This window comes from Macadamia integrifolia, chromosome 1, assembly GCF_013358625.1.
Source record: "Macadamia integrifolia cultivar HAES 741 chromosome 1, SCU_Mint_v3, whole genome shotgun sequence".
In the NCBI taxonomy this organism is placed as follows: Eukaryota; Viridiplantae; Streptophyta; class Magnoliopsida; order Proteales; family Proteaceae; genus Macadamia; species Macadamia integrifolia.
Genome location: NC_056557.1, coordinates 28,934,344 through 28,949,399, shown reverse-complemented (window position 1 = coordinate 28,949,399; position 15,056 = coordinate 28,934,344). Strand labels below are relative to the sequence as shown.

General features: G+C 39.3%; 3 protein-coding genes across 3 annotated transcripts; 2 read left to right on the top strand and 1 right to left on the bottom strand.

The window, feature by feature from the left end:
* The first annotated feature begins 146 nt into the window (after nt 1–146).
* On the top strand, nt 147–1,492 carry LOC122083249. Its single transcript, XM_042650999.1, has 2 exons — nt 147–1,112; nt 1,206–1,492. Exons 1-2 carry the CDS (start codon nt 251–253, stop codon nt 1,211–1,213), a joined length of 870 nt encoding a protein of 289 aa, XP_042506933.1. The 5' UTR covers nt 147–250; the 3' UTR covers nt 1,214–1,492.
* A 47-nt stretch (nt 1,493–1,539) lies between these two features.
* LOC122072999 lies at nt 1,540–6,287 on the top strand. Its single transcript, XM_042637475.1, has 3 exons — nt 1,540–3,498; nt 3,655–5,099; nt 6,224–6,287. The coding sequence occupies exons 1-3, from the start codon at nt 1,540–1,542 to the stop codon at nt 6,285–6,287; spliced, it is 3,468 nt and encodes a 1,155-aa protein (XP_042493409.1).
* A 2,494-nt stretch (nt 6,288–8,781) lies between these two features.
* Nucleotides 8,782–10,064, bottom strand: LOC122083260 (endoglucanase 11-like). The gene is made up of 3 exons (XM_042651008.1): nt 9,678–10,064; nt 9,270–9,482; nt 8,782–9,192 (listed from the first exon to the last, which is right to left on the bottom strand). The coding sequence occupies exons 1-3, from the start codon at nt 9,897–9,899 to the stop codon at nt 8,977–8,979; spliced, it is 651 nt and encodes a 216-aa protein (XP_042506942.1). The 5' UTR covers nt 9,900–10,064; the 3' UTR covers nt 8,782–8,976.
* Nucleotides 10,065–15,056: the final 4,992 nt, after the last annotated feature.

Here is a 15,056-nt window from a genome sequence, read left to right as displayed (position 1 = left end):
TTGGAAACTTAAAGAGAAGGTTTTTATAAAACCTATGGGATTAGGCTACACTTTATTCCAATTTGAGGCTGAGAAAGACATGACAAACATCTGGAAACAAAGTCCTATCAAGATCGGACGGCAGTTTATTCGCTTCTAGCGGTGGAAGCCGGATTTTAATATCCATGATAACTCTCCTATTTCTAAGCTTGTCTGGATTCGATTTCCTGGGCTCCCCTTCGAATATTGGCACGAGCGGATCCTCCTTTCCATGGCAAAAGCCGTGGGGCGCCCCCTGGACATTGATAAAAGAACACGAAATGCATCCATAGGGAACTTTGCTCGTGTCCTCGTGGAGATGGATACTTCAGTGCAGAGGTTGGAAGAAATCCAGGTTGAACGGCGACAACCTGGAACAGGTGATCTTTTTTGGTTCAAACAAAAAATCATATATGAAGACGTTTTGGGAAAGTGTGGTTTTTGTAAAAAACTTGGTCATACCATCCAAAACTGTAAAGAGAAACGCATCGCCGATGCCGCACGCAAAGACAAGGATGATGCTTGTGGTGTTGTTGGGGCCGTTTGGGTGGAGAAGTCGTCTTTGGGGGCGGCTGGTATGGAGATTTCCGGCAGAAATGGTGGTGAGCCCTCAATAGGAAAGAATTCAAATTCAAAATTGCCAACCATCTCACATAATTGTGATCCAGCTTTGTATGGAAACTTGGATATGCAAGAGGGGATTCTAGCTATTGAGTTACCTATTTTTGAAGGATCTTCCTCAGCCAATTTGAGGAATAATCCAATTGCAGATCGATTGGATGACCCATGCAACAGAGATGGTTCGGTTCCTTTACACGGGTCAAACAAACCCAATATGGTGAACCAAACCACTGAGACTAACTCAATTCCAGAACATGGCATTCTGGTTTCTCCAGGTTGTGCGGCTAATCCAGTTCTGATTACTGGCTCTTGTCAACTCTCTGTCCACAGTGATCATGTGATAAATTCCATTACTTCAAGTGCTATGGATAATGGTCATCTCACCCTCCACTACCCGGAAGTTGGCGCCATTGATGCTGCTGCCCTCCAGAAGGAACAATGCCACGGCATGGAAACAGTTTCAAGAAAAAAAGGAAAACAATTGTTCACTGTGGAGCAGACTAGAAAGTCTGACCGTATTGCCTCTTCCAAATGTCTATGATGCGTGCCCTCTTCTGGAATATCAGAGGGATGAAGAAGGCTGCTGGTCGTGCAACTCTCAGCAATATTCTCCTAGACAAGCACCCTGATGTGGTTTGTCTAGCTGAACCAATGGTGGAGGTATCTGCTTTCCCTTCTTTATTTTTTAATAAACTGGGATATGATGCATGCTTTATTCATAATATTCGCACTGATAAAAACCCAAACCTATGGGTCATTTGGAAGAGGTCTCTCACCAAACCAACTATTATTTCCATGTCTGACCAGTTTATTTCACTGTGTATAAATTGGAGAAACAATTCTATTTACATAACTTTTGTTCATGCGAGTTGTTTCCGAGCTTCTAGAAGAGAGCTATGGATGGCTCTTGCAGCGACTCCAATTGGCTCCTCTCCTTGGCTAGTTACAGGTGACTTCAATGCCTCCCTTTTTTCGTTCGAAAAAAAGGGTCCGGGCGCCTTTAATCTTGGGTCTGCGTCTGAGTTCAATGCGGCTGTGGATGCTTGCAACCTGATTTCAGTTCCTTCTCAAGGGCATAAATTTACTTGGACGAATAACAGGAAGCGTGGGAATGTTTTGGCAATTCTGGATAGGTCTTTTTGTAATGAAGAATGGATAAACCACTTTCATGACTGTACCCAGGAGGTGATGCAGCGGTTTTCTTCTGACCATTCCCCCCTGTGCATTACCTCGGATTCAATGATGAAACCTGCAAATTGCCCCTGTCGCATCCAACGATTTTGGATGGACCATGAGGAATTTATGGATGTGGTCAATAAATCCTGGAGTGAACCTGTGGATGGCTATCCTATTTTTTCTCTTGCTCTTAAGCTGAAACGCCTCAAGCCTATTCTCAGAAGTTGGGCAAGATCAGTGTTCCCAAACCTAGATGCGGAATTAAAAGCTGCAAAAGATGATCTTCAGCAAATTCAATCTCAGATAGATTCCTATGGTATTGATGACCATCTTTTTAATTTGGAAGCTGATGCTAAATCCAGATACTTGAAAGCTCTCCTTGTCCATGAAAAGCTATGGGCAGAAAAAGCAAGAAATAGATGGCTCTCTCAAGGAGACCGAAACTCTAGATTTTTCCACTTATCTGCGAAAATCAGAAGGGTGAAGAACTCGATTCGCTCTCTTCAAAAAACTGATGGTACAATTACATCAAGCATGGATGATTTGGCTATTCATGTTGAGGAGTACTATAAAGCTATCTATAAAGCCAGCCCCACCCTTGACCATGGATCGCTATTGGACTGCATTCCCTATATCCTTGACGAGATTGACGTTAGAGGATTGGAAGCCATCCCAAATGATCAAGAGATCAAGAATGCAATTTGGGACCTGGACCCTGATAGTTCTCCAGGCCCAGACGGTTACTCTGGTGCGTTCTTCAGACATTGTTGGGAGCTAATTGGTTTTGATGTTTGCCGTGCTGTGAAGAATTTTTTCAGCTCTGGAACCCTTCCTAAAGGTATCAATAATAGCTTCTTGGTTCTCATCCCGAAAATGGAAGGTGCGACTTCTCTGGACAAGTTTAGGCCGATTTGCATGCAAAACTTTTTCTGTAAAATTTTGTCCAAGGTTATGGCTACAAGACTCTCTTCTCTCCTCCCTAAGCTCATTTCAGAAGAGCAAGGCGCCTTTCAGAAGGGCAAGGTTATTCAGACTAATATCAGCCTCGCTTCAGAGTTAGCTAATCTCATGTTTGAGGGTACAAGAGGTGGAGGTATGGGGATAAAAATTGATATCCAGAAAGCCTTTGACACTATATCTTGGAGCTTTCTTTTCAAGGTCTTGAAAAAGTTTGGCTTCCCTGATACTTGGATTGATCGGTTGCATCAAATTCTTCGTACATCCAGAATTTCAGTGTTGCTCAATGGAGGTCCGGTTGGATTCTTTGGTGTTGAGCGAGGCCTGCGTCAGGGTGACCCCATCTCCCCTCTTTTATTTATCCTTGCCGAGGAGGTCCTGTGTAGGGGAATCCGCCTTATGCTTCAAGACAAGAAACTTCAAGCCATCAAGGGTCCTCGTGGTGTCCAAATGCCAGGTTTTCTCCTCTTTGCAGACGATATTTTCTTCTTTTTAAATGGCTCCATCAAATATGTCAGACATTTCCATGACTTCCTTACAAAGTATCAGCAGTTTTCTGGTCAACAAATCAATCTCAACAAAAGTAAACTTTTTTTGGGGAAGATGTCTCTTGATAGAAAGCAACTCATCTCTGATACCCTTGGAATCTCCATCTGCAAGTTCCCTACAAAATATCTGGGAGTGGAAATTTTCAAGGGTAGAGTCACTCGGGAACCTCTCCTCCCGGTGATGGATAAAATTAAAGGAAGGATGGCTGGTTGGAAAGGAAAGCTCCTCTCCATGGCTGGTAGGGTGGAGCTGGTTCGATCTGTTATTTCTGGTATGCCGTCCCACAACTTCTCTGTATACTGGTGGCCTAGCTCTTTACTGAACATCATGGAGAGATGGATGAGGAATTTCATTTGGAGTGGCGATCCTGAAACAGCCAAAGGAGTTACAGTTAGTTGGGACTCAATCTGCAAGCCTAAACAAGAAGGAGGGCTGGGAATTAGGCGTCTAAGGGATGTCAATAAAGCTTTTCTCTGTAAGCAGGTATGGAATATAAGACACTCTACATCAGCCCTGTCCAGCATTATTAATGCTCGATTTTTGAAGAAAAATGGGGAGCTTAAGAAAGGGTATAAATCTTCCACCATTTGGCCAGGCCTTCGAAGAATGTGGTCTCTTGTCTCTAGCAAAGAGCGATGGGTGGTGGGTAATGGGGACTCCATAAACTGCTGGAAAGATAGATGGGTTGACTCTGAATCTTTTCAACAAAAGGCAGGTTTGAGAGATGAGTTGTTTGCATCTTCCTCCATGACAGTTGCGGCCTTTATTGACAATAATGAGTGGAACTTCCCCACGGTTTCATCTTCTCTTCTTCAAGATTTTTTTCTCGCTGCTTCAACTATCAATATCCCTAGAGGTAACATAAAAGATACATGTATTTGGACCCTCTCTACCTCTGGTCAGTTCAGTACTTTCTCAGCCTGGAATGATATTCGCCGCCGAAATCCCAAGGTTCCTTGGCATGAGCTGGTCTGGATGAAAGGCCTCTCTCCTCGTCAGTCAATTTTTGGCTGGCGTCTGTGTCACCAGAAGCTTACTACTGATGATATCATTAGGAAAAAAGGCATCTCTTTAGCCTCCAAATGCATCATGTGCGGTCTTCATGCTGAGACTCTACCCCATCTCTTCTTAAATTGTAGTGTTTCTCGAGTCCTTTGGGAAAATTTCTTCAGCTGTTTTGGTTTTCATTGGAAGGATCAATCCTCCATTGCTGATTTGATATCCTGGTGGAAACGAAAGCGAAGAATTTTGTCGGTAAAGGATCCTTGGGCGGCTGGTTTGATTATAGTGACCGACACTATTTGGCAAGAAAGGAATCATCGATGGCATGGTGGTAAGAGTACGGATGCCTCTCTGCTATTCATGAAAATATTGAGAACGCTCAAGGAGTCTAATCTCAACTTAAAAGGGGTCATTCGGACTACTGCTGATCTTCTTTGCTGCAGGAAACTAGGGTTACATGCAGTTCCAGGCGACCCTCCATCCATTCTTGAAGTCATTTGGTGCAAGCCTCCACTCGCCTGGTCAAAGATAAACATTGATGGTAGTTCCATGGGAAACCCTGGTCGTGCAGGAGGAGGGGGTGTCATTCGTGATTCCAATGGGAAAGTTATATTCTCCTTCAAGCATTTCTTTGGCATCAGTACGAACTACTATGCAGAATTCATGACTTTTCTTCATGGTATCCGCCATGCAATGGGTCAAAGGATTACAAACTTGTGGATTGAATCTGACTCTGTCGCAGTAGTCACCGCTGTTCAAGGCAAGTCTCTCCCTTGGTTTGCCCTGCAAGAGTGGCTCTCTTTACAGCACTACCTCAATTCTATATCCTGGAAGATTTCTCATTGCTACAGGGAAGCCAATCCTATTGCGGATTACCTCGCAAAATCAGCTGCAAAAACAGGATTATCTGGAACCATGGAGGAATTTCCTACTCATATTATTGAGGAGATTAGATGGGATTCTTTCTCCAAACCAAGATTTAGATTCTGTAGATAGCTTTGGAGGTCCCTGCTGATGGCAATGCCGAAGGTGGGGTTCTTTCTTTTGCTTTGGTTTTTTCTTGCTGTACCCTGATATCTTTTTTATTCTCCATTTTAATACAATTTTGATTTCTAGCAAAAAAAAAAATTAGATGCAAATATGATGATTTTTTAATTTCAGACCGGATATTATCTGATTTAAATAAGTCCAACTATAAAAATATGATTAAACAATATTTTATAATCTAAAATACCCTTACCAATTCACGGAATATTATGACTAATTAAACAAGAAATTAAAAAATTAATGAAGACATTTATGTAATTTCAGATATGAGACTTCAATATCAATCCTAGTGGGATTGTCAATTCAGCTCTATTTTAATTTTCATTTTCTTCAGTTCTCCTCTGCTCAACGCAAAGAATGTATCCAATAAAGGAATTCGTATTAAAAAAATCAATTTTAAAAAACCATTCAAATCCATTCAAAAGTATATCAAATGCAAATACATGTAATATTATATTCAATTCAAATTTAATCTATTTACATCACTAGGCAAAGCTTGTGATTCATAACACTTCAAATATATTATATTAGTATGGCATCTAAACAAATAGGTCACACCAAAGCTAGCCAGGTCAACTGGTTCTGTTTAGGTTATACGCAACTTTTGGTCCATATGCAGCCAAGGTCATTTAGGATAGGAGGGGGTGGAGGGGGGACTTGGTTGTCTAGTTCAACCCGGCAGATTGACATGGACATGTTTTCTGGTAGTAGGCTGATAAGGACCATAGAGCAGATCCCAACTGAAAAAAAAAATTATAACTTAGTAAATAAAACTTATGGGAACGTCAATAATTTTCGAACAGCTTTGGACATTTCAATATTGTTGGACCAAACTCTTGCTTATGTTTTATAGGGTTAAGTTACTCAAGATGGGCTATCCTGATAAGCCTGTCAATATAACCTATGTTTCTGTTTAAAAAAAAAAAAAAAAAAGGCGGGGCTTAAATTTTATAGATACCATACCTTAAATTCCCAACTTATGTCTCGAGTTTCAGCCCGAAAATAGAGTTAGTCAAGTTGCAAATAAAAATCTATGGACTAAAGGAAGATAGGATTGCCCTACATGGATGGCTGAAAATTATAATGATGTATCACTACACAGGAGGATATTTGATCAACCAGGACCCTCTCCAACACGTGTCAACGTGCATCAGATGGTTGGGTGAATATTGGGGTGCACGTCTGGGTCTTACCAACCGTCCAATACACTTTGGAATATTGGGCGCATTAGAGAGGATCCAGGTTCATATTTGATTGAATTAGATTTTAAAATATGACATGTGACTAGTCAAATCAAGACATATCTATTCAACGATCATGATTGCCACATTATCTTACCACATGGTATAATTTTTGGACTACCCAAGTAAGCTTCTTAGGTCAGCCTTTGCCTTAGTAAAATACTACGACAGTCACTATCATCTTCTTGCGTGCTGAACAAAGTATTAAATATTTTCTACATAGGCATACGTTATCAAAGGGAGAGGAATCTTAACATGAACACCTTATTGTTGCCAGGTTGAGGCTATTGTTTGACTGAATCTAACTTCATATTGATAGCTAGCTAAAGCATCTTGGATGATCCCAAATTAATATTGATGGGTCGTCTCAACTGACTCATCATGTATTTAAGCCAAAAATTCTTTAAAAAAAAGACAAAAAGTATATTTGACTAACATATGACCTGTCAAACCATAGCCAAGCCTAGAGCATATATTGTGTATTGGGATTTTTTTTCTAAACAATCTAAATGTTGACCTAAAGTCTTAAATAACTGATCACGTGTCAATGGTTTCAGGCTATTGGGCTGAAATTTACTAGATGGATAAAGGATGATATCGCAAACATGCTCATAAAATGCATAAAAATCTTCTGCATGGAGGCAATGAGCAACAGTGAGGATCCAACAGTTGGGGTACATGTGGGGTCCTCCCAACCATTGGATCCTCACTACTACTCAGCTCATAGCAGAAGATTTGAATTCACAAAAAGTTTAGACAGCAATAAATCTGTCTTGTGGTGTATAATGATTCTATGGTAGATAATGATATCCACACAAAAATTACTCTTCATGAGATATGTAGAAAATTTGATGCTACCTGTGAAATGACATAATTTAACGTTTACATGAAGAAGTGAAAAAATAAACTTATTAATTATTTGACACTTGACTAAAGATTGTCAATAAAAAAATCTCGATTATATAAATTATACATTTTTTTTTTTAATTGTCAAAAAGGCGAGTTCCTACGCCAACAATTAGAAGGGGGTTTTTTCCTAACAATTACAAAGGGGTTTCTTGCACTACTGTTAAACCATGTCATAATTTAGGTGGAGTTGAAACTTTGCGAACATTCTATTTAACTTATCCTATGTTTCATTAAAAATATTTGCATGCAAAGTAAAGTTAATAAAATAAGTGGGAGGAGTCAATGAAATTAGATAAGAATTTTTCTTTTCTGATCATCCTTATAAGGGTTCATAGGCCACTATGATGCACTGCAAATGCAAATACAAGGGAGGATTCAAACTCGAAATCAAGGCTTAGGTCTACTACGACGAGATAGGTAATTAACGAACTAATTAAGCAACTCAATCATTTAAATAAAAATTGAACATTTTTAAAAATAATAAACAAATCTATTATATAATAGGATATACAATTGAAACAAATAATTTTGACACATGATCAATCTATTTAAAGGGAAACATATTTATCAGATGTTACAATGGTCAAAATCTAGATTCCATGTGGCAAGAATGTCATAATCTAGGAAACCCCACTTTACAAGAAATGTTTTTCCTTCTAACAATAATTTGAGATTGAATATCGCTAATTGAGGCCTTGGAAAATGATTTTTTTTCTTTACACATCTGAAGGGTAAGGGCAAGCTTTCTTTACCTTTTTAGTGGAAGTACGGTTAAGGGTAAAGGGCCAAAAGAACATTGTCCTGTTAGCGTAGAAAACCCCAACGTCCATGCCAATAAGAGGGGCTGTATCAGTAACTTTAGCACTCTGGTTATCTCTGTGTTTTCTATACATTGTTCTTTTCCCAATGATTAATTATATTAGGGACAAGTGTTTTCTCTCCACAAGAGGCCCTCTACCCACATTGGGGTGCGCTACCCAAACAAGGGCACTGTAGTCATTGCACATCCATGTGTTTGTGGTGTAGGGGCTTTTCACGGACAGAAAACTTTGCCTCTTATATGAGTATGGGAAAGGGTTCCCTAAAAGAATGTGCGGCCGCTGCACTAGCAATAGGTCAATAGGAGCACACACAAAAGCATCTACATGTGGTGAGATCACCTGTCATGAGGGGGTGAGGAATGGTTCCTCTATTTCTAGGGGTAGGGTCCATCTTACCTTTTAGGTTTCTTTTTCCCTATAAATATATATATATCAAAAGGGCAATATCCGCTTCTACCAATGGGTGACCATGCAAAATATTTTACACAAGGGGTAGCACGGACTCTGCACACCCACCTGTATCTAAGTATAGAGCCACGCAAAGGGGCAGGGTTCTTTTCAAACCCAGAAAGAAAATAAACAAGTCGGACCATCTGAATGTTAATCAAATAACCTACGTGATGGTGATATATATTCTACATTATATACAAGTCTGCAAATCTGCAACTCACCTGTCTCGAGTAATGTGGGTTTGATTTCTTAAACACGATTGATGCCGCAGCCATGGCTGCCGCTGTTTCCCCTGCTAGATCAGAGCCAGGGTTCCTCTCATCAATCTTGTAACCCCGTCTCGGCGTCGTCATGTCCTCCGAACGTTGCCAGCAGTAGTGATCTGTATCCCCATCACCCACCTATGCATCAATTTCATTATCAGTAGAGATCAATCCTAACAACTCAGCCTAATAATTTCTAATATTTGTATTAATACCTGTGCCCATAAGACATTAGGGCTAGTGTGTGTCTTGATCAAATAATCCGTCCCCCATTTGATTGCTTGCAATGCATGCTTATACTCGTCGGCCGCCGTAATCTGTTCTCCGTATTCCATGACACTCCATGATAGCATCGTCATGGTGAAAGCCATTGGAAGGCCAAACTTCACATTATCGCCGGCATCATAATATCCTCCTATCAGATCTACCTGAATTTTTTTTTATAGGTAATATCAAATTTTTTGAGAGAGGAAAAAAAAAGCGGTGGAATTCCTCTGTGGTGCAAGAGAGGATGCATCAGTGCACATCTAACGGTTTGGAATACATCAAGGTGCATGCATGTGTGTTACGCCACACAGGAGTTTTGACCAATTTGATTTTGAGAAATAAAGTTATGAACTTACTCCTTGTTTTAGACCATCTGTGAGACCAGAATGGTATCGCCAAGTGACCCTTTGATCAGATGGTAATCTACCTGATCGTTGAGATTCGAAATAGAGTAGACTCTTGGTAAGGGCATCGGAGTAATCAAAAGCTTGAGTGGTGAGGATCATCTTGAAGATGAAGATTAGAAGGCAACATTGTTGTAGATGCTTTGGAATTCCAAGTTGCCTTCTCCCCTTCATTGCCTCTCCCTTTAAGAACTTCAAGCAGTTCAGAAGGGAGGGGGGGGGGGGGGAATGTAATCGCTCTCCTTAAAGAGCTCAATAACAGTTTAGAAGGGAAAACCACTCTCTTCTCTCTAAGAAGATAGGACTTAGGAGAAGAAAATAAGAAATCTCTCTCTCTCTCTCTCTCTCTCTCTCTCTCTCTCTCTCTCTCTCTCTCCTGACAAAGTTCTTGTCTTCTCTCTATCTTTGGAAAATTGGTTTAAATTTTAAAATCAAAACATTCAATAAATGATTTCAGGGTTTCGATGTACACACTTCGATTCGATTACGCTAAACGGTTTTAATTTCAAATTTATATCATTAAATTCTATTACTCCTAAAGCAAAAGATGGTTTGTCCTTTCCAATTTCCTGCAATTGGACCAATTTTTCCTTTTGACCTTCATCATTAACATCTGTAAATTATATTGGCTTATCATTGCCACGAGTCATTTAGTTTAACTTTATGTTACATTTAAATATCCTGAAAAATAAAAATAAAATATCACTCTCTTATTTTCTATCTATGATTTTTTTATTTAGGAGAAAGTTTTTCTTCACCACATGGTGATGAAATTGTACAGCCATCAATGGTCATAAATATCAACCTCTTATTTACGAATGGTCAATAATACCCCTCCAAATGCATCAATCCATTGAAGAAAGATGAAGGAAAACTCATCCCTTTTATATATGTTAACATCTTTAATTATGTTATAACATCTTCAAAGGTTATTTTTCTTATTGATAGCCTTTATTGAGACTACAAATTTGTCTTCAAACTTATTCTATATCAACAAATCATTGTTTAGATAGAAAGAAAGAAAATTGAAAATACAAAGAGGACGGACAATCTCCCAACAAGGCCACCCAAGAAGGCTATAAAAATCCATTAAAAGGACGGTGTCGTTCCTAAATTTAGGAAATCCCTAAAAATGTTTGTTTCTTGTGGAGATATGGGTGTCTCCCATATGGACTACTAGATGAGGTTCTTGGTCGTGCCCCCTTGGAGGGCTTCTTTTCCCTTGGGTTGATTATGTTTTGAGGTTTTGTCATATCATTATTGTTAATTTTTGCTTTAATAGGTTCATTGTTTAGATCTCTCCTCTATAAAGGTTCTGGGATCCTGTCTTAGTTTCACCTTTACTTGTGTGGTTGGGGCCTCATTCCACCTTGGGCTTGTTATAGTCCCACCAAACGTGGTAAATCACTGGTTAAAAAAATTAAAAAAAAATTATAATAAAAAAATTAAAAAAAAAAAAAAAAAAAAAAAAACCGAACGACTGATAATATCATAGACAATTTTCACTCTAAAATAGGAATAGGCCTATCCCCATTTTTGTTCAAAAGACCAAATTTACTTGGGGAAGCACCAACACTTGGTGAGGACACCCTCCTAGATCTTCCTAGAGAATGGGCAAGAGAAGAATAAGTGGGGAACATTCATGGCTGTTAGATCAAACACCAAGAAACATGAATAATAAAGAGACAATAGATCCGTACGACACAAAGATTTAACGAGGTTCACACACCAGGGTGATGTGCTACGTCCTCAGGCAAAGAAGAAGATGATTCACTATGCAGAAGAAAGATTACACCCTAGCAACGGCGAGGAAAAACTCGCTTTGAAACCCTAGCTGCGTGAAAACCCTAGAATACAATGACTTTCTCAACAAGCAACAGTATATTATATATACTCCAAAAATCGTGGGTCGACCCATCGGGTTGCGATCGATCCGGTCGGCCCAAGCCCTTTGCTTCCATCACAGATCTCAGAAAATTTCTCATTCAGGTCGCCACCAAAATATGTCGGATCGGGTCAATCTTCAAAACGGGTCAAGAATTCGAGACAAACTTAACAATGGCCATTCTAAAAAGGCATCAATTGGGGATATATACGGATAGATCGATGGTGAAGTAGGGGTGCAATTGAGAGCTTTCCAAGTGATTAAACTATGCCTAGGAATAGAACCTTTAAACCAAATCACCTTGGCCCAAGGGACTGAGGGCATCTTTAAGCTTCTAAATGGAGGAAATAGAGAACCTCCCAGAGAGACAACGGTCCACTGATGTACCTACTCCCTTTGGGACGCCTGGGGATACTTTGCAAGTCAGCTCAAACATCAATAAGAACTGGGGAAGAAGAAGGACCCGGGTCCCAAGAGCCATGGAGCAGGGTGGAAGAAATCCTAGACATCTCTTAATTTTTCGTGATCACTCACAATCCAGAAGGAAAATAGTTCAAAGGAATGCTTCATCGTGTCATTTCGACTCATCCAATTTGAAATTGAGTGAATGAAAAAGTCATTCCTACCTCTCAGCAAGAGAGAATCCCCTTCAAAGCCTGGATCATGCCTTACCCAGGTATAGGGATAACAAAAAAAAAATGTCCATTACATGGAAGAGAGAGAGAGAGAGAGAGAGAGAGAGAGAGATTGATGAGTAATAGTGAGGGCTGGGAAGGTTTTGTAGAGAAGACATCGTCATTATTGAGTTTCTCATATGGAAGTGGTGTTACTTTTACCCTTCTTCCTGCCGCTAGATAGTTGAAAATTGACCGTTTCTTTAAGATATGATTCCTCAAGTCTTTGGTATTTTTTACAAATAGCTATGGAGCCACCCTTCTGCTTAGGGTTTGATAATTGGAAATTGATCTTGAATTATTAACAAAATAAACAAAACAAACAAATTCACAAAAGATAACACAAAGATATAACGAGGTTCACACATTAATGTGATGTGCTACATTCTCGGAAGAAAGATTACATTGAATATCTCTCAAGAACACCCAAACACGTGGCAATAACACTCATCTATAAACCCTAACATGAAAAGCCCCAAATCTCACTTACTTACACAACAAGACATCATAACATATAAATACTCCCCCAAGTCGGTCAATCCATTGACCAGATTGTGACCAATCAAGTTGTACAGTATTGTGGTGGCTTTGCCCCACACCCCATACAAGATCAGTGATGAGAGGCCCAAGCCCTCATAAACAAAAATCCCTACCCTTGATAAACAAGAGTAAGTATCCCATAAACAAATTATATGTATATTTTTGTATAGAGAGGGCCGAGAGGAAACAATTAACATAACAAAAATCCCTACCCTTGATAAAAGCATTCTAGATGGATGTTCTCCATGAACTTGGGTTACCCTACCCTTTTGTAAATGAAATCCACTCCTCTGTTGTTGCCCAAGAGAGGCAGCAGTGTAGAGTCAATGCCCTGGAGTGCCTCCACATCAAACCCAGCATACAGGCGCGTGCCTTGAGGCACTCCAAAGTGTTGGATCTGCATTAGAGGAGAATTTTTTCTTGGTGGGGGTGGGGGGTTGAAGGACACAAAATTCAACATTCATATAAAAATCACTTACAAAACATCTATTCATCATATAATGACATAATTGAAGGGTTCACCTGCAAAAGCATATTTATTTATCCCATCATCCTCAAAACGAATTCAAACTGACAAAAATAACAAATCCAAAGACAGTTAAATATATGATACAATAAGCTTTAGTACTCAAATATCAAGCTAAATGACTTGTAACAAAAAAACTAGGCAGTCTACTCTCTAATAAATAGATCCTGAGAAAACCTGTAGGCGACCAAACCTTTCAACCTTGGCTAAGTATCATCACACAGAAAATAACAAAATTGTCTTCTATAATGATCTGTTTGAAATGAGGCTGTTTAAGTGCTGTTTACACAAAATTCTGGGATATGGTATTCGTAACTTCTTTTCCTGCTTGGGAAATAGTATTCGTAACTTCTTCACCTGCTGCAGATCAACATCAACTACATAACACAAACCAAATTCCCTGTATCTATGTAAAAATAATATTACTTTTCCCTTTCCAAGGCTACCAATAGGATAGTAATTCCTACGATCAAACTTTTTAAATTGAAGGTTGATGCAGTGTCTTCTGATCCACTCTTTGTTATAAAAATCCACCAGAACCCATACTTCAGCATGATCTCTATAAACTCTCAAAAAAGATAAAACTCCTCCTAAATCCATTAGATAACATTGATCTTTTGTTCTCATAGAACATGGGACTGCAGTCCTATGACAAGTTTCATCAGCAGTGTCTATGGAAAACAAGTATTGATCACCCTCACCTCCATACTCCTGATCATCCTCAGTAATTAGTGCATGCACAAAACTTTTAATACATATGGGTTGTTCATCATCATATGCGAAATTGAACTGAGACCCCTTGACTAGTCTCCATTGATCATTAGAACCAATACCAAGAGTGAGTATCATATAAACAGAAGACTGAATACTTCTGTCAAACACCCGGCAAAGGATCTTGTATTCTCTTGTTTCAGGAATATATGTGAACCCAAAAGCATGGTATATATACATTAAAGGTAAAGGCACTTTTATAGCTTCTCTCGTGACAAGGTTGCATACCCTAAAATTTTAAATTTTCGGGAGTATTCCAGTAAGACAAGGCCATTGCACGAAGCACATATTGCTGGCATTAGAAAACCCATATTTAAATCCTGAAACATTGCCTCTCCTTCTTTCATCCTTATAAAACCCAATTTATAAGAACCAGAGGAGACTAGGGTTTGGGCCAAGATACCAGGAACTGCATAAGAGAGGTTGGTATTAGCAAACTGAGAATCAAATATTAAGTTATACCATTGTTTGCATACTACCCTTAAATTGTAGAGAGTATCAGCCTCTAATCTCTTGATGATGTTGCAGATGATATTCTCATCAAAATTTTCGAAATCAAGACCAGTACATATCTTCTTCATCTTTCTATTCCGCTGAGAATTCTGACTAAGGATCCTGATTAAGTAGAAAGCTCTGATCAATCTCTTTTCCTGAATTATGAGAGTGGTGGGAAAGGAAAACCCTATAATCGAATCGACCTTATATTGTAATTCGAGTGATGACCAGTGATTTGCTACTACTCCAACGGTTTATATTGTTGGTATTGGAGTTCTATTTGTTTTTGTAAAGGGACTCTCGGCCAGCTCAGATTCCATTGTTTTAAGGGAGTAAATATCTCAATGGAAAGAGGATCAGCTCCGCTACGGAATCTTTGAAGGAAGATTTGATTGCCAAATCCCTTCCAATTTTGCATATTCGTTTTTTTTTTTTTTTTT